The 20866-nt window shown below is 36.5% G+C and overlaps 1 protein-coding gene and 1 pseudogene across 1 annotated transcript; one reads left to right on the top strand and one right to left on the bottom strand.

Moving 5' to 3' along the window:
* The window catches only part of LOC135198475 (glucoside xylosyltransferase 1-like), a 71084-nt pseudogene that overhangs the window by 15280 nt on the left and 34938 nt on the right, over positions 1 to 20866 (top strand).
* On the bottom strand, positions 42 to 20078 carry LOC135198831 (glucoside xylosyltransferase 2-like). Its single transcript, XM_064226801.1, has 5 exons — positions 20016 to 20078; positions 19466 to 19658; positions 18889 to 19038; positions 17857 to 18029; positions 42 to 2219 (listed from the first exon to the last, which is right to left on the bottom strand). The coding sequence occupies exons 1-5, from the start codon at positions 20076 to 20078 to the stop codon at positions 2082 to 2084; spliced, it is 717 nt and encodes a 238-aa protein (XP_064082871.1). The 3' UTR covers positions 42 to 2081.

The following is a 20866-nucleotide window of genomic DNA, read 5'->3' as shown; positions in this document are numbered from 1 at the left end:
TTTGAAAGACATCCTAATAAATACTTGACATCTATGAAAATATTGATTGCATACTACAAAAATCCCAAAATTAGGTACCGTATATTTCGGCGTATAAGTCGACCGGAAGATAAGTCGACCCCCCTATTCTGAGTAAATTTTTATGATTTTAACTAATATCGGGTATATTAGTCGACCTATAAAATGTGAGGCCAACCATACGCTCAATATAAGCAGCAGGGTAAAACGTATCATATAAAATAACCTGAATGTTATTACGGTACATATGTTGCTCTACTTACCATATGAAATACAGGTAATATACTCGGTATATTAACAAATCTGTGTAATATATAAAAGATGAATACCTGCAAATATGATTAGAAATGACGAAACGAAAGATACGTTACTCGAGTGTAATGTAAACAAACAAAGTGCTAACTAACGCTGCATAACAGCCTACGTATATATGTATGTACAAACTGCCACTCAAGTTAATGTTTGATGAATTGTTTAATTCAAGTGACGATGACTCAAGTAATTTTGAAGGATTTTAAATACATATTTACCATTAAATACAATTTTTTTTATTTTATTTTATGTGATAAATAAAGATTTCATACCATAAATGTTTTTGAACAATACCCCGGTAAATACAAAACTGTCAGAGTGAACGCATCCTTCTCAACTACGGTACTTTAAATGACTACGCAATGTTTACACTTGCTGTGCGAATGGGGTTTCTTCAAGTTACTTTGATTTTTTTCATTTTATTTAAGGTAATGGATGTTCTAATGTATTATTATTGTCGTATTACAGTGTGAAATGTTTTTAATACTGGTATTTACGTACATAGTTACCTCAACAAGGCTGTCATTGTTATTAGCCAACTGTAAAGCCTGGATTCCTGTACCGATATGCCAAAATAATAAAAATTCACTTTTTGTTACCGTTAGATACGTCGACCCCCTAATTTTGGCATGATTTTTAGGGGCTAAAGGGTCGACTTATACGCCGACATATACGGTAGTTTCAGTACCAAGAACATATAAAACTACTAATACTACTCCAATTACAGATAATGATTTTAGTGATTCTCTATAACTTGTAGCTATACTGAATTTGACTGTATAGGCTATACTGACCAAAACACCCTCAAACCTTTCACTCCCACTAACAAATTTCAAAATACTGCAATCATTCCAGAGAAGAATTCAAGAATTCCTTACAGCTGGTATTATAACTAAAGCATTTACTACTTACAAAATTCAGTCTTATTCTCACAGTGTATTAGTCAAACTGAGTTTTCTAACTGCCATCATACTCCTCACTAAAATATTTGTATAGCAGAACACAGTAGCAATGTTCCAGTATTATTTGCACATTCCCGTAGTAATTCTTCATGTAGCACATAAACCAATTTTGCACACACTTCCTTAAACAATCATCATAAATAAATAAAGCACTTTTAAGATCCATCAGTGAAGACGCTTTAAAATACCATAGGTTTAATGGTGATACCTTGAATCACACATGTATGTTAATAGCAACTGCTACTAAAATGTGACATAAAAAAGGCAATATTATTTATTTGAAAAAAATTTGGAAGCCTCTAAAGTGAACTTTGATGTTAAATCAGTTTTTCCAATTTTTTAATCAGCTAAATACTTAAAAACTTGCAAGTCCAGGAATATGATGGCCCTTAAAAACTAATGAGGTAGTCTTATCTCTGACCAATACCTCTATCTTATTTGGGTGACAAATTCCCACTAACCCTTGAAAGTGACAAAAAATTCAGGCTGTGGAAGAATGCATTTGCTTGATCAAGAAAATGCTATTTCTGCCTCTTCCCCACCCTTTAGGCCAAATGGCCCCAGAAGACAGACAAAACCTGATGGCGTTAAAATAGTTTCCATATGCTTTAAACATATGACTTTTTTTATAATGTTACCAAGATGGGCCCTAATATGAGATCCTAATTTTGCGTTCTACAAATAGCACATATAAAAGGTCACACTGGAAGCATAGATCAGCATAACTGTAACAAAGATACATCTAACTTTGGAAAAATTTGTTATACTTCTGTTTTAATTTAGACCCTGTCATCTTAACCTTACTCTAGAGCCAAGATTCTTTAAAAACGCATTATAAATTTTACCACACGTGGTGTTGGAGACCTTCAAAAGATATCGTTGCATAGGGTAGTACAGATCTTGCCTCAGGTCTTCACCAAGATGGTACTGCAAAGCAAAGACAGGCATTGAGGATTTAATTCTTGAAAGTTTAATTAAATTGCCTTATAAAACCACTGATGTCCATACACCATCAAAGTCCATTACTATTCTGCAATGATGCCATTTAAATCGAGGTATGCTACCTGTGCTTTAATGAAACAGTAACCGTTCATAACAATCTACAGTACTTGAATACACTGAGTAAAGCTGCGAATGACTACTGCTTAATCTAGAACAGTTTCCACACTTTGCAGAAATCTTTTTCATTCATTATTATTATTAATTATAAGGGATTAGTCTATCTAGACCTCTGAGCCTAATAAAGGCTCTTCTCAAAAGAATTTTTTTACTTTATCTAGAGAACCCATTTTATTTAGGTACATGATGATCTTATTAACAAAATCTTTGCCTACAGAAAGAATTCCTTTCAATGTTGGGTTTCGAAAATAAATACTTCTTTGTTGGTTCCAAATTGGACATTCATTCCAAATTGGACATTCAACTAAGTGTTGGACAGTCATTGGTGTTTGGCATGTGTTACATATCATTGGGTCTGAAGGTGGATTTGACATTAAATGACCATGTGAAAATCCAGTACAGTCAACCCTCATTAAGACTGACTAATGACTTCATTTAGTAACGTAAATTCGTTAGTGATTTCGTTGCAGTATACGTACTTTATCGTATTGTGCGAAAACTTTATTGTACTTATACGTAAATTACGTACAAGATAACGTAGTCATGGGTCCCAAGAAAGTTGAAATTCACGGAAAGAAGCGAATACTCTCTTTGGAGACAAAGATGGAGATCATCAAGAAGTATGAAGCTGGTATGCGATTGAGTGTGATTGCCAAGGAATATGGCCGAAATCCGTCAACAATAGGCACCATCCTTAAACAGAAGGATGCCATCAAAGTAGCTACACCATCCAAGGGCATCACTATTTTGTCCAGCAAGAGGACCCACGTCCACGACGAGATGGAACGGCTGCTTCTTGTCTGGATAAAAGACAAAGAAATCGCTGGTGATACGGTAACCGAGACGGCAATCTCCCACCAGGCCAGCGCTATTTTCGGCGATTTGATTGTGCAGGCGGAAGAGAACGGAGGGGAAGGGACATCAATGCAAACCCCAGAGTTCAAGGCTTCGCATGGCTGGTTCGAGAAATTTCGTAAACGAACTGGCATCCATTCGGTGGTGCGGCATGAGGAGGCTGCCAGCTCGGACACGAAAGCGGCTGAAGCATTTAGAAAGACTTTCGACGAGATGATGACCAAGGAAGGCTACAGTTCTCAGCAAGTTTTCAACTGTGATGAAACTGGCCTTTTTTGGAAAAAAAGAAAAAAAAATGCCTCGTCGGACGTTACACATGGATGAGAGAAGAAGCTACCCGGGCATAAGCCTATGAAAGACAGGCTTACGCTCACTTTTTGTTCGAACGCTAGTGGGGATTGAAGGTGAAGCCCCTACTGGTGTATCATTCCGAGACTCCTTGAGCCTTCAAGGCCCACAAAGTGCTTAAGGAGAAGCTTCCAGTGATGTGGAGGGCTAATGCAAAAGCCTGGGTAACGAAGCTTTTGTTCACCGATTGGGTAAATCTGTGTTTCGGCCCGACAGTGAAGAAATTTTTGGAAGAGAAGCGCCTCCCCCTGAAATGTCTGCTGGTGTTGGACAAATGCCCCTCCCCACCCTCCTGGCCTTGAGGAAGATATCCTAGCGGAGTATTCCTTCGTCAAGATTCTTTTTCTTCCGCCCAACACCACCCCTCTCCTCCAGCCCATGGACCAACAAGTGATAGCGAACTTCAAGAAGCTGTACACGAAACATCTTTTCAAGAGATGTTTCGACATCACTGATACCACAAACCTCACCTTGTATCAATTTTGGAAGGACCATTTCGACATCGTCATTTGCATCAGACTCATTAACCAAGCTTGGCAGGAGGTTTTGAGGCGAACCTTGAATTCCTCGTGGAGGAAACTCTGGCCTGATGCCGTATCCGCCCGAGATTTCGAGGGATTCGACTTGGGCGAAGCTGGTGCTGCAGTCAGAAACAGTTGACGATCCCAAAACTGTTTCCCAACCAGATCTTGACGAGATCGTTGCACTCGGCAAGTCCATGGGGCTGGTCGTCGACGAGGACGACATCAACGACCTTCTCGAGGAGCACCAAGAGGAGCTTACGACGGATGACCTGAAGGAGTTGGAGGCCATGCAACATAACGTTGTTCAAGAGGAGTTCTCTAGCAGCGGCGAGGAAGAGGAGGAGGACCCTATGACAACGGCAGAAATTAAGGATGTTCTAGCCGCTTTTCATAAAGTGCAATTGTTTATAGAAAAAAAAGACACCCCAAAAAGGCTCACACAGGTCATATGCTTGTGCAGTTCGATGATGTTTGCCCGAGTCGTTTCAGGAACATTGTGAAAAGTAGGCAGAAGCAATCTTCCTTGGATCGTTATTTTTTAAAGAGGCCTTTAGCATTAGCAGGAGTAAGCAAAAAGGAAGAACAAAGTGATAAAAAACAAAGTTGAAAACAAAAAGGAAGAACCAAGTGATGAAAAACAGAAAGTTGAAAGCAAAAAGGAAGAACCAAGTGATAAACAGAAAGTTGAAAGTGGCGATGAAGTTGAAATTCGGTAAAAAAAAAAACCTACGTAAGAGTAAAAAAAAGTAAAAAAAAAGTTAAAAATCAAAAAAAGAAAGAAAGAAAAAAAAAAAGTTTAATTTTAGTTTTTTGTAAAGTTAAGTGTTACAGTTTTGTTAATGTGTTTCGTAAATTTTAGTTTATGTATGTTTTCCTTACATTTTTTTATGTGTTTTCGTAAAGTTAAGTGTACGTACGTACGTACGTACATATGTATCTGCCGTTTGTCCTCCTCCTCCTCTGCTGCCACTTTTGGAGATAGCCTCACTCGAAAGGTAAGCTTCCACATTTTACGTACAGTATTTCTTGTATGCCTGTACACTAATACACTTTATTTACAGGTTAATTTGCATTTTGTTATTAAGTTAGGAATTGAATGGTCCAAATTGTTGTAGTATTTCATTGTTTATAGGTCAATTTAGCTTTACAGTGGACCCCCCGTATTCGCGTTCTCCAGATTCGCGGACTCACACATTCGCGGATTTCTCTCGGGAACGTTTCCCTGCATTATTCGCGGAAAATTCGCGCATTCGCGGTATTTTTCTATGATAAATATCCACAAATTCCTGGTCTTTTTTTTTTATGAATTTCATCATAAAATGCACTTTTTGTGATAAAACTATTAAAAAAACCATGTAGGAAAATTTTTAGTGGGTTTTTCTTGAGTTTTAACTAACAAAATAGGCTGTTTTTAGCATTTTTATAGGGGTTCCAAACATTCGCGGATTCTAACTATTCACGGGGGGGGTCTGGTACGCATTCCCCGCGAATACAGGGGACCACTGTATTATGAAATTTACTGGGGTGTTTTTGGAGGGCTTGGAACGGATTAGCCATTTTACATGTAAAATGTGGTCCAAGATACGAAAACCTCATGATATGAAGGGCACCTCGGAACGGATTAATTTCGTATCTCGAGGTACTACTGTAATTCATTCCGGAACCTCCCACGAAGTCCTCAACGTATGAAAACTGACACAATAATTCCCGTAAAAAATAATGGATCACCTGAAGAAAAGCGACCCCAACACATGCTGGGGTCGCTTTTCTTCAGGTGGAAAATATTGGGGTCGCTTTTCTTAAGGTGAGGAATTAACAAGGGTTACAGTAAGGCCATGGCGGAACGGCGCTTCGCGCCTTATCCACACATTTAAAGATTTTTGGCAAGCTCGGTATGTTCTGGCAAGAGGTAATGTTGCGCTGCGCGCGCTAGCCACAGGGGTTACAGTAGGTTTGATTATTTTTGTACTGAAACTGCAGGACAATACGCTTTTAATTAATGTGATGGTAATTGCTTCCTAGCAAAGAAAGATAAAGGAAAGGAGAACGCATTTTCGAGAAGTTCGGCAGTAAGGAGGTTTTCGCGCCCGTGTTGGAGGCGCCTTTTTCTCGCGGCTGTTCTGGAATCGTCAGGCGTGTTGTGGAGCGCAAAAACGCGCCAATATGACACGAGAAACGCCGCGATTTCTGATGCAATACCTCGTCTAGATTCATCTAAGAACTTCTGGAAATCTCGCGAGTCTGTGACGCTCGCCGTAGGCTCCGCCCCCAGGATGCCGTATAAATACGACGGAGGAAGTAGCAGCAGGAGGAGGAGATATAGAGAGAGATGGTAAAAGAGAGACACCAGTTAGTCACAGAGATATCCTCAGTAAGAGCCATAGATCAGATTATCAGTGAGAGATCAGCAGCAGCAGAGATCATCCGTGAGATACGAGAAAAAGGAACCAACGAAGCATCAGAAAAGTTGTTCGAGAGTTGGTTGGATACTGGTCTAGTCGTCTTCAGGAGTGGACGAATTATCTCGTGTTATCTCGACGTCGAGCAGACTTCGGAGAAGAAAAGGGGGGAGTTCCTGCCTTACAAGTAAACTATTTTCTGCAATACAGAGTCAAGAGGACGTCTGCAATTGCCGCTCTCCTTTTGCGAAGCCACTGCTTCGAGTCACTAAACCGGCCCGCAAGTATTTGAATTACCTCGCTGTTCCCCCAGTTCATGCAGTGTAAGATTCTATCTTTTTATGTAAATAGGAGATACCATTCTGCATTTACCTTTGTTAGTAAGCTTGTAAATAAACCTTTGTTGTGTTAGTGTTTCTTTCTATATTCGTATCCCCAGTTTCAACTGTTTCAACTGTTGGAGTTGAAATATTATTTCATATCGAACCTGAAGCGGACCTCCCTCAGAGGCCGTAACATTGTGTTGAACCTTGGCCAGGATATTTCGACTCCATAACAATTAACTATTGATTGTTTGTCTAAATTTGTGTTTTTAACAAATGTTTATTAACCCTCTTACGCCGGAGTGGTAAATAAAAAATTGTCTCCCGTGTGCCGGAGGGGTTTCGGAGTGAGCGCGGAAGCGGAAAAAATATTTTTTTTAAAAAATCACAGCCTGCTTAGTTTTGAAGATTAAGAGTTCATATTTGGCTCCTTTTTTTGTCATTGCCTGAAGTTTAGTATGCAACCATCAAAAATGAAAAAAATTATCATTATCATATATAAATAATGCGATATATGATAGTGCAAAAATGAAATTTCATATATAATTGTATTCAAATCGCGCTGTGCACAAAACGGTTAAAGGTAACAAGTTACTTTTTTTGTAATGTACACTAAATTGCAATCATTTTGGTATATAACACATTGTAAAACGACAAAAGCAACACAGAGAAAATATTATCACAAAATAATGCATGAATTCGTAACGTGCGGACGTAACCAAATATTTTTTCAAAATTCACCATAAATCTAAATATTATCCTAGAGGACTTCCAATTTCTTTCTTTCAAATGAAGACAAATGATTGAATATTACTATACTGTAAGAGTATTAGCTTACAATTGCAGTTTTCGACCATATCTGAAGAGTTAAAGTTGACCGAATGTCGAATTTTTTTATATATATATTTTTTATATGCAATTATTTCGGAAATAAGAAAAGCTACAACCTTCAAATATTTTTTGTTTTATTCTACATGAAATTGCACACATTTTCATATATAAAACTCTATGAAATGCCTAATATGAAACGGAGCAAATATTCTGAGAATGGGACGTATGTATTTCGGAGATTTGTGGCGGAGAATCAGCGCACGGAGGGAAGGAAAGATTTTTTTTTAAATTCACCATAAATCTAAATATTTTGCTAGAGACTTCGAATTTGTTTCAAGATGAAGATAAATGACTGAATATTACTAGACTGTAAGAGTTTTAGCTTACAATTGCGTTTTTCAACCATTTCGGTAGAGTCAAAGTTGACCGAACGTGGTTTTTTTTCTATTTATCGTGATTTATATGCAAATATTTCAAAAATGAGAAAAGCTACAACCTTCAATTATATTTTGTTGTATTCTACATGAAATTGGACACATTTTCATATATAAAACTTTATGTAACGGCTAATTTAAAATGGTGCAAACATTACCACAATCGCACGTATGATTTTTTCAGAAGAGTTACCGCGCGGACTTAAAGAAAATGTTATTTTTTTCATAAATTCACCATAAATCGAAATATTGAGCTAGAGACTTCCAATTAGTTGCAAAATTAAGGTAAATGCTTGAATATTACTAGAATATAAGCGTTTTAGCTTACAATTGCGTTTTTCGACCATTTCGGTAGAGTCAAAGTTGACCGAAGGTTGAAATTTAGGCAATTATCGTTATATGAAAATATCTCAAAACTGATAAAAGCTACAACCATGGGTTGTTTTTAGTTGTATTGTGCATGAAATTGCGCACATTTCCATATATAAAACTTTATATAACGGCTAATTTTAAAATGGTGCAAACATTACCACAATTGCATGTAGTATGATTTTTTTCGGAAGAGTTACCGCATGGACGTAAGGAAAAAGTTTTTTCATAAATTCACCATAAATCGAAATATTGTGCTAGAGACTTCCAATTAGTTGCAAAATGAAGGTAAATGATTGAATATTACTAGAATATAAGCGTTTTAGCTTACAATTGCGTTTTTCGACCATTTCGGTAGAGTCAAAGTTGTCCGAAGGTTGAAATTTTGGCAATTATCGTTATTTATATGAAAATATCTCAAAACTGATAAAAGCTACAATCATGAGTATTTTATTGTTGTATTCTACATAACATATATAATACTTCATGTAACGGCTAATTTACAATGGTACAAAAATTATGTCAAAGTGACGAAATAATTTTTGAGATGTGTCACAGATACTTTTTAGTGCGGCAAGAAAGAAATTCGCGCTTGCGCACCTGCGTAACGATTGTAAACAAAACAACACCTTGATCCGTGAACTCCCAGCATCCCCCAAGGCGCGTGATTCAAAAGTTTTAGGCTGGTAGGCCTATAAGTATTTTTTCGCGAATTTAAAAAAAAACTTTTGTAAGTCGACGTAAAATACGTCCAGTCGGCACACGGGAGACAAAAAATGTTGACGTAAAATACGTCCAGTCGGCGTAAGAGGGTTAAAGTAGTTTTTAATGAATTATATATTTTTTTTCTCCTTTTTTCTATAATATTATGAGCTAAAGTGGGTCACCTGAAGATTGGAGACACCAACAAGCAGGGGTCGTTTATCTTCAGGTGGAAAGTATTGGGGTCGTTTTTCTTCAGGAGGAAAATATTGGAGTCGATTTTCTTCAGGAGAGGTATTAGGGGTCGCTAATCATCAGGTGATCCAAAATAATGTAAGTATAATTAATGCATTTCAGACCCCAAAAATATTTTTTTTAATTAAATTTTATAAGGAATATAGAGTTTTACTTACAGAAAACAATGAGAAATCAATATAAATGAATAATGAACATTTAAATCACTTACCTTTATGGAAGACTTGTTAAGAGATGGAAGATGGAGAGAAGGGTAGGAGGAGGAGGAGAGGTTATTGTTTGGAAAGGAAATCCCCCCTCCAGAAGGCTTTCAGGTATCAGGGACCTATCTGGGGTTACTTCTCTTTGTTTTTTACTGGCACTAGGACCAGCTTGAGAGTCACAGGACCCTTGTCGCACAAAAAAACTGTCCAGACACATTTGTTTCCGAAGTCTTTTTACAATTTGCCAAAAGTGAAACACAACATTGTCATTAAAGATGTTGGAGACACGGATTACATCATCTTTGCTGGGACGATAATTCTCCACAAAATCTTATACATCACTCCACTTTGCACACATGTCCTTAATCACTGAAGTAAGCAATTCATGTATGCCCATGCAATTTTGAATTTGTCAAACCAGCCTCTGCTGGCCTTAAATTCAAACAGCAGCACTTGTAGGCATTTTCTTACTGTGATCGGTATGCAACATACTCCAACACTTTGCTAAGAGCTCTTTCTCAAATTCTACAATGTTTCTCACCATTTTTACAGAAGGACTGGCGCTTGGAACTTTCTTTGGTCCCATGATGGCTTATTTAGCAGTTACACTAGAATTAAAAAGCACAAAAAAGCACAAGAAATCACAATTTTTAAAAGAAAACTATTTTTCCTAACAATACAAACCTGAGGTCCTTTACATTAGGAATTACATTCAGCGTAGGTTGGAATACGGCCATTAAATTCTTGAACAAGGCGGTCAGGCAGTAACTACTGTAAATACTCCACTTTGTCTCTTGGTCCAGGTTTCAGATTCAGGGGTGGTACGTGGTGGGCATTAATATAAAGGACCTCAGGTTTGTATAGTTAGGAAAAATACAATTTACTTTAAAAACTGTGATTTGTTCCCACACGATATACAAACCCTCAGTCCTATACATTAGGAAGACTCACTGATTGGTGGGAGGAATGTGAGCGAGTCTTTTGAACTGACTGGAATTCAGCACACCTGGGCTATCCCCCTTGGTCATAAGAACAAGGAGGAGTAACCTGCCCCTGACAACTTGATTAGAGTATAAAAGCTGCATGATCAAGAGTCAGACTTCCGGGCCTTTTCGAAATGAGTGAGGAATCATAACTCATCCAAAAAAGGGCTGGGAAGAATATTCAAAGTCAGAGGCATTAATGCAAAGTTCTGGGAAGGGTTTGCATTACTGCCAGTCTCCTTCCTCCCCTTGCTAGAGAAAGGAGCAGGATTGCTTCTATGATTCTGAGAAGAATAGAAAGGAAACTCGATGTGCAAGCTTACCGCATGAAACGCCCAACCAGCAAGTGTAAGTTTGAGTCCTATCCTCAACCTGAAGAAAGAGGAGTAGGAGTAGAAACCTCACACCATAGGCGAGATACAACTTGTCCTCTTGAAGGGGCCGGGTAAGCAAACAACTTGTGAGCATCCACCACCAGTCCAAGGAAAAGAAGTTCCAAGGACCTCTGGGCAAACCCAAAGGAAAAAAGATATAAACATGGTTGTAATGAGAGCGAATCTATCTACCGGACCGACATATTCTTCAGTGATGAAAAGTACCAAGCTACTGGCCTGCTCACTCTCTGAGAGAGTGTACAATGGACGTATCCAACTGCAGAGGAGTTTCTCATAATCTCGTAGGACTCGGAGGAAAACTTGTCATTAGATACTTCTGCACTGGAAGTCAGCAGTGGATCAAGTTATCGACACTAAATGAAGTCCAAAGTGTGGGCGATCATGGAGGATTCGAACTCGTCAACAGATGCCGAATGATTGCGCATCCGTAACATGACACCCGCCCTTTGAAGGGTGATGTTGAGAACGAACCATGCTGATCGTCTAACTTCTTCGCCAACGATGTTGAGAGAAGATGATGATTCTCATGAAACAGAGGTTCGTGTGATGGCAAGACAGAGAAGTTTCTCATCAGTAGCTGAATCTCAACTAAGGAGAAAGAATACAACTTAGTGAATGTGTGGCCTATTCGTAATCTTGTTAATATTACTTCAGCTCGTTTTTCATTTTGTACTGATGTATTCCACAAGTCTACTTCTGTTTGATGCACTTTAATTTATTGGTGTCTGCTTCACTATCCCACAGATTTTGCCATTTTGTTTTTATGCACTGCTTCACTGAGTTTATATAATCTGTAGTAGGCAATTTATTGTCAAAAATTGGTGAATTTATCCCAGACTTGGCCTTTTCATCTGCCTTTTCATTACCTTGGATTCCAACATGGGCAGGAATCCAGCATATTTCAATGTTAACCCCACGTGAATATAATTTATTGATGATTTGTTTAATTTCCTTTACTAAAGGGTTCTTATGTGAATAACTCTTGAGGGATTCAATTGCGCTTCTTGAGTCAGAATATATTACAAATTTAGTATTCAGTTTATTATTTGACAATTTTATCTGATTGATTGCCAATATAATTGCTGTTAACTCAGCAGTAAAGACAGTTGCTTCAATTGGCAATGAATTCTGACTTATTTTGCATGATGACACTGCAGCACAACCAACTCCTGCAGAAGATTTGGATCCATCAGTGCATATTGCTTTATGTGGGCCTTTACTTCAAATGTGTTCTAATGTATACTGTTCATAGCGATCTGAAGTATAATCTTGCTTTTTTGACAAATGATAAAGGTTAGAACATACTTTGATTTTCTTTATCATCCATGGAGGTGGAGAATTTGAGGGTGGGAGTATATTTACTCTAACACCAATAGATTCCATTAACCTATTAGCTCTAATTGGAAAAGGTGGTTCGTGATTACTAATGAATATATCTCGCATGGCAAATAGTTTCTTTACGGGGGAATCAGTGGACGTTATCTTTAAAGCACTTCTCATTGTTACAAGGTCACGATGTAAGGATAATGGGGGTTCGCCACTTTCACAACATACTGAAGTGTTTGGAGAAGATTTAAAGGCCCCACTACAAAGTCTCAAGCCTCGAGTGTGGATAGAGTCTAAGGACTTCAAGGTACTTTGTGATGCTGACCCGTAAATTGGACTTCCATAATCTACTTTGGATAAAACTAGTGCTTTATATATCATAAGTAATGTTTGTCTCTTATCTTATTTAAGGCACTATTACATTTATTTTTTTACAAAGGCTATATGTGCTTTCCAGTTAAGATGAGTGTCAAACACCAAGCCTAAAAATTTTACAGTATTACTAAACTGAATGAGGCTATCACCTAATTTAAGATCTATGTCTTGATTCTGTTTCCATCTACTATTTTTGTAGAACATAATTGCTTGGGTTTTCCCTATAGAGAGCTTAAAGCCTACTGACAAAGTCCAGTTGTGGATGTTTTAGATAGCTTTATTACGAATTCTTTGTAGATGACGAAGACTGCTTGAGGAATAATATATAGCAAAGTCATCTACATACAAGCTATTTTGTACTCCCTGTGGTAACTGCTTTACGATGTTATTAATAGCTATAGCAAAAAGTGTTCCACTCAAAACACTCCCTTGAGGGACTCCACAATCTAAATTGAAGGAGTCAGAATATACATTATTTATTCGTGTTTGAAAAGTTCTTTCATGGATAAAATTCTCGATAAAAATTGGTAAGTGCCCTCTAAAACCATTTTCGTGTAAGGACTTTAAAATTGAGTATCTCCAGGTCGTATCATATACTTTTTGGATATCAAAGAATATGGCAACTGTAATTTGCTTATGTTCAAACCCTCTCCGTATATAATTTTCTAGATGGGAAAGTGAATCTAAAGTAGATCTTTCAGATTGTGAGCCAAATTGAGTTGAAGACAGAGTCTTATTCTTACGTAGGCATCAATTTAGTCTATAATTTACCATTTTTCTAGCAATTTGCACAAGCAACTTGTCAGGGATATTGGTCTATAGTTATTTGGATTGCTTGGATCTTTCCCTGGTTTGATAACTGTTATGATTATAGCATGTTTCCATGCTTTTGGGAACAGGTGATTTACCCATAAATGATTATAAAGCTTCAATAAGTATGTTTTTGCTAAAAGAGCCAGGTTTTTTATCATCTCAAAATTTACGTTGTCTTGGCCTGGAGCAGAAGAGTTACAGTTAGATAAAGCATATTCAAATTCCTCTTCTGTGAAAATCTGGTTATAATATATATCCTCTAATGTTTCAAAATTCAATGGGACAGCTTCTTCACGGGCTTTAATGGTTCGAAAGTGATCATTTATATTGATTATACTACTTATTGCTTGGATGTTATGCCCTAAAATATTCGAAATTGCGGTACTATCATGTACTGGTTGGCCATTATGTATTAGGGAAGGTCTCTTGAGATCTAATATGAGATCCATTAATTTTCCTAAATTTTTCCCAGACTTTACTTATTGAGGTTGTATCAGATATGCTAGATACATATTTTTGCCATGACATTATTTTTCCTCTAATGGCTTCCCTTCTGAATCTTGCCGAGATCAGATTGTAATGAGGTTTTAGTAGACGGATTTCTATAGTAATGTCTACAAGTTTCTTGGCAGTGCTCTCAAAATTTTGAGGTCTTTTACTTATGGCATTAAATCTATTATGCAGAGTTTCTAATCTTCTACCTATAATATATTTTTCTTGTATCAGGTGGGATAGTGTGTCAGACCACCAGGGTACTGAGTGTTTCTTGGGATTAGTAGTTGACTTAGGAATAGATTCGTCAGCAGCTGTAATTACAAAGTTTGTGAAGAAATCTACTGTCTCATCATGACCTTGTAGTGCTGTAAATGGATGGATCTGGCTGCAATCAAATCTGTCCTCTATATTAGGTGAGCAAATACTTAAGTCTATGGATGAAAAACTTCCATGGGATTTTGAAAAGTAAGTGCTAATATCTCCATCATTTAAAATGCAAAGATTATGATTGTCAATCATATGCTCAATTTTGTTACCAAAATGAAGGCAAATGATTGAATATTACTAGAATATAAGAGTTTTAGCTTACAATTGCGCTTTTCGACCATTTCGGTAGAGTCAAAGTTGACCAAAGATTGAAATTTTGGTACTTATCGTTATTTATTTGAAAATATTTCGAAACTGATAAAAGCTACAATCATGAGTATGTTTTTGTTGTATTCTACATGAAATTGCACACATTTTCATATATAATACTCCATGTAACGGATAATTTAAAATGGTGCAAAAATTATGTCAAAGTGATGAAATAATTTTTGAGATGTGTCACTGATACTTTTTAGTGCAATAAAAAAGAAATTCGCGCTTGCGCACTAGCGTAACGATTGTAAACAAAACAACGCCTTGATCCGTGAACTCCCAGCATCCCCCAAGGCGCGTGATTCAAAAGTTTTCGGCTGGTAAGCCTATAAGTATTTTTCCGCGAAATTAAAAAAAAACTTTTTTGAGTCGACGTATAATACGTCCAATCGGCATACTGGAGACATTTTGACTCTACGTTTAATACGTCCAATCGGCGTAAGAGGGTTAATACATCCAATCGGCGTAAGAGGGTTAATACATCCAATCGGCGTTAAAGGGTTAATATGAAATTTGGTAGTTGGATGGATGGATTTGGAAATCTCTAACAATGTGCCGCAACGCACAATTAATACAGAAAATACCACAGTCTAATGATAGTGTGCACTACAGGAGCACCTGCACAATTAGTAGTCCTTGCCAATAATTTTCCTTTTCACACACAATGTTCTGACATATTCCATTCAGTAAGTGTTACTGATGATCTACATCATCACAAGACTTCTTAACCCTCTTACGCCGATTGGACGTATTAAACGTCGTGTCAAAATGTCTCCCGTATGCCGATTGGACGTATCATACATCGGCTCAAACGTTTTTTAAAAATTCGCGGAAAAATACTTATAGGCCTACCAGCCGAAAACTTTTGTATCATGCGCCTTGGGGGATGCTGGGAGTTCACGGATCAAGGCATTGTTTTGTTTACAATCGCTACGCAGGCAATTTCTTTCTTATCGCACTAAAAAGTATCAGTGACACATCTCGGAAATTATTTTGTCACATGACATAATTTTTGCACCATTTTAAATTATCCTTTACATGAAGTATTATATATGAAAATGTGCGCAATTTCATGTAAAATACAACAAAAAAAATACTCATGATTGTAGCTTTTATCAGTTTTGAAATATTTTCATATAAATAACGATAAGTGCAAAAATTTCAACCTTCGGTCAACTTTGACTCTACAGAAATGGTCGAGAAACGCAATTGTAAGCTAAAATTCTTATATTATAATAATATTCAATCATTTGCCTTCATTTTGCAACAAATTGAACGTCTCTAGCACAATATTTCGATTTATGGTTAATTTATGAAAAAACTTTTTCCTCACGTTCGTGCGATAAACTCTTCCGATAAATTTTTCGTGCGATTGTCCTAATGTTTGCACCCTTTTAAATTTGCCGTTACATAAAGTTTTATATAGGGAAATGTGCGCAAATTTCATGCACAATACAACTAAAAAAAAAACAACCCATGGTTGTAGCTTTTATCAGTTTTGAAATATTTTTCATATAAATAACGTTAAGTGCAAAAATTTCAATTTCTTCTCGGTCAACTTTGACTCTACCGAAATGGTCGAAAAAAAACGCAATTGTAAGCTAAAACTCTTATATTCTAGTAATATTAACAATCATTACCTTCATTTTGCAACAACTTGGAAGTCTCTAGCACAAGATTTCGATTTATGGTGAATTTATGAAAAAAAAAAAAAAACATTTTCCTTACGTTCGCGCGGTAACTCTTCCGAAAAAATCAGAATTTTTTTGTGCGATTGTCGAAATGTTTGCACCATTTAAAATTAGCTGTTACATAAAGTTTTATATATGAAAATGTGCGCAATTTCATGTAGAATACAACTAAAAATGATTGAAGGTTGTAGCTTTTCTCCTTTTTCGAAATATTTGCATATAAATCACGATAAATAGAAAAAAAACCACGTTCGGTCAAATTTAGACTCTACCGAAATAGTTGAAAAATGCAATTGTAAGCTAAAAACTCTTACGGCCTAGTAATATTCCGTCATTTTTCTTCATTTGAAACAAATTTGAAGTCTCTAAAACAATATTGTGATTTATGGTGAATTTTTGAAAAATATATTTACCTTCACTCCTGCGCGCCGATTCGCGCCGCAAGTCTCCGAAATACGTACATCGCATTATCCTAATATTTGCTCCTTTTCATATTAGCCTTTTTATAGAGTTTCATATATCAAAATGTGTGCAAATTCATGAAAAATACAATAAAAAATAATTGAAGGTTGTAGCTTTTTCCATCTCCGAAATATGTGCATATAAAAAAAAATATATATAAAAATTTCGACATTCGGTCAAATTTAACTCGTCCGAAATGGTCGAAATCTGCAATTCTAATCTAAAACTCTTACAGTATCGTAATATTCAATCATTTGTCTTAATTTTGAAACAAATTGGAAGTCTCTAGAACAATATTTAAAATTACGGTGAATTTTTTAAAATAACATTTTTTTACGTCCGCGCGTTACGAATTCGTACATCATTTTGTGATAATATTTTTCCGGTGTTGCTTTTATTGTTTTACTATGTATTATATATCAAAAGGATTGCAATTTAGTGTACAATACAACGAAAAAAAAATTAACTCGTTAGCTTTGACCGTTTTTTGCACAGCGTGATTTGAATACAATTATCTATGAATTTTTTTTTTTCGCTACCATATATCGCATTATTTACATATGATAATGATATTATTTTTCATTTCTGATGATTGCATACTAAACCTCAGGCAATGACAAAAAAATGAGCCAAAAATGAACTCTTAATCTTCAAAACTAAGCGCGCTGTGATTTTTTGAAAAAATTATTTTTTCCGCTTCCGCGCTCACTCCAAACCGGCGCCGGCATACAGGAGAGGTTTTGATTTTTAGGGCTTCGGCGTAAGAGGGTTAAATAATTGTAGAGTTCAATCATCCTTCACTGCAATTAGCATTAGCTACAATTTGCATAATGCTACAGCCCCATCTTCTGCGCCAAGAAGACCTCCAAAATGCTGTCTTGCAATGACCACCAATATGCTGTCTTGCATTATCATAAAAATTTAACTCTTACAACTGTAAGGATTATGAAAAACCCAACAAATACAAAAATTTCAGACAATTTCAGAGACGATCAAGATAAACATACCTAATGTTGTCCTTACCTCTTCCCATGCCCTGTAAACAGCTCTGAAAGCAGGCTGCCTATCGCTGTGGAAAGTTCCTCTGTTCCCATGAAGTACATACACTCCCTTCTTCTCTGCTGCTTTACAAACACTCATGTACATGCAGTGATCAGGACGGAGATTATATTCACAACCGTACACATACAATTTATCTGAAATATGAATATTTTACTTCAAGAAATAATTCAACATGAAAATAAAAATATCACACATCAAAATAATTAACATGGGCACAAAATAACCACAACTATTTAACTGAAAAGTAGTAATATATTGTATTAAGGAGCTGCAATGAGGTCAACATGTTTCATCACTCGAACAAATGTATATTTGGTATATAGGCAGTCGCCAGTTAATGGATGGGGTCTGTTCCTGTCCAAGTGCCAATAACCAAAAATCTTTGATAAACTGCTTACTGACACTGATAAAACGCCTACCAACACCAATAAACCACTTACCAACATCAATAAACCACCTACCAACATCAATAAACTGACTACCAATGCCTATAAACCAATTACCAGCGCACCAAATATTGCTTACCAGTCCTGAAAATCTGGTTAACGACGTTGTTAGCCAAGCGTCGTAGAATCAAAACATGGTTAATCAATGGCGCTGACAAGCAAGGACTGCTTGTAATTCTATTTATAAGGAAATGTCTTAAAAGTACCAAAATAAACAAAAACTTGCAAAAAAATTTCATTCAGGCTAGACCTTATGGTATTTTCCTGTCAGTTACAAAACCTGAATAGCCTAATAGGAAATGTCAATACAGTATTTGAACTCACTGATACTGGAGTTGCAAGTTACCAATTGCTAAATGTTTGGAGGTATATACATCATTCCTCAACTTAAGTTTATCCCCCAATAAAACTAATAACAAACTGTAGATTTACTGTAATCTAAATACCTGCAAAAAAGTTCATTAGTAAACAACTTATTCAAAAAACCTACTACCTTCCCTAAGAAGGACAGACATCAAGTTAAGCTCAGATTCACTGAAATACAAACCAGGGTGATAATGAAATATTATGTTGATGATATCCTGATCCCCCCATATAATGGATAGCTTGTAGTGCTTGTATATTGGAATCACATAATCCTCCCAGCCAAATTTGCGAAGTCGAGTCAAATTCATCAGCATCACACCTGAATTAACACCTGCAATATGAAGTTTTATTAATTTTATAGTACATGCACTGCATTCCTAACCTGTATTCCCAAAGTAATAATTGTTCATATGTACCAAAGTTGCTACCACAGTCTAAACAGGTAAGAAACTTAATTATTTTTTTACAATTGGGGCATGGGAATACAAGTTCTCATAAAACTTTAATAATTACTGTTGTTACATAAGTTATTAGGCTGAATACCTGTAACCATGTACATACAAACTTTTTACAAAGAACTCAAAATTAGTGCAAGCAGTTCTACATTATGGTAAATAGCTCCCTGGGGAGTACTCTCACACCTAGAATGCCTGGTTACAAATAAACTTTAAATTCCACCTCAAACTGCATAAATCACATTAAGGTTATACGCGACTACCAACAGCACTTCAAATGCAGTAAATGTCTATTAAACTCACCTAATCTACCATAGTAAGGGTGTTTAGCAAATCTATTATACCAGCCTGTTGCCAAGTCTTCATGTTCTGGAGCCATAGCAGCCATTTGTGATGAATTCATGGCAGAAAAGTGTTTCCATAACTCTTCAAGTGGTGCCAAGAACAATACATCAGTGTCGACATAAATCAGGGAATCCACCTCCTTCAGCAAAGACTGAAAACCAAAATACCAAATGATAAACCGAAAGAGTAAGTAATCAAGCCTGGGTGAATGATGTTATTCTAATATACAGTAAAATGGAAACTTGAAAAAGTTCATCATGCATATCTCATTCAACTACATACAAAAAATGGATTTCTGAGGTTTTGGACACAGTGGCCTCGGGTCATAAAATGGCCCCACCTGATAAAGGAATTCAATGTCACTAGCCAACTAAGCATGCTAAGTATCTTTACTAAAAGAGCAACTTGAATATTATTAGTGTCAAATATAAGACAGAATTTCTACATAGCCATATAAAAATGCCTCAATCACTGTCTACCTAGATCCTTAACGAGGTATGCCAACAACCTCATAATTCAAGAGTCTGAAAAGTAGCAACATCTCTGTAATGTCCTCCATAACTTCTATCATCTAACTGGATACACTGGCTATCTTTACTTTAATGCTAATCATCAACCTGTTCCAGCCTTTTCTCAACTACTGTATTTTAAGAGGATTAAAGAAAGTGTAATCACTGAATACTACCTGACTATTCCACCATTTCCCATTTTTCCTTCAAGCCAGTTTGTAATTAATACATACAGTATCTAGCATGCAGATGCAGTCAAGGAGAAGGGAACGCGAGTCTGAAAAGGCATAATGCAGGAGGAGATACCAAAACTGACAAAGACAGTTTGTGGTACAAGTGGAGCAACACATTTGCAACTTAAAATTATAAGTACTAACTCATTCAAGGATGAATCAACTTCAACTAGAAATTGGTCATGAATGGCAGAGGATGTCTCAAGACTGGAGATGTTAAATGTTCCTTACACTGTTCACTCTTGATTGTAGAAGTAGCATGAAAGAGGAGGGAGCCTTACCTACTAAAGTGCCAGAAAACCCTTAAAGGTGGTAAGAAATTAACTGATGTGATCACAAGATGCCGAAGGCATTGTGGGAGATCCCACAGACCTTGTGATCAAGCACAGATGCCAATAGTTCCTCATGTACACAATTTCTTTATTAATTTTACCAGTTTTCCAGCTGCTGCTAGAAAATTTATCCTAATGTTAAGACTGAAGGTCTGTTTCGTATAAAAACAAACAATGTTTAAAAGTGGGATAAGTTACAGGAACCACTGACCTGAAAAGTTTCCCACACACATTAAGCATCTAACATAAAAACAACAAGAACAAAGGTAACTATTAACATGTGAA

This window comes from Macrobrachium nipponense, chromosome 22 (genome assembly GCF_015104395.2).
Source record: "Macrobrachium nipponense isolate FS-2020 chromosome 22, ASM1510439v2, whole genome shotgun sequence".
Classification (NCBI taxonomy): domain Eukaryota; kingdom Metazoa; phylum Arthropoda; class Malacostraca; order Decapoda; family Palaemonidae; genus Macrobrachium; species Macrobrachium nipponense.
This window is presented reverse-complemented; position numbering and strand designations above follow the sequence as displayed.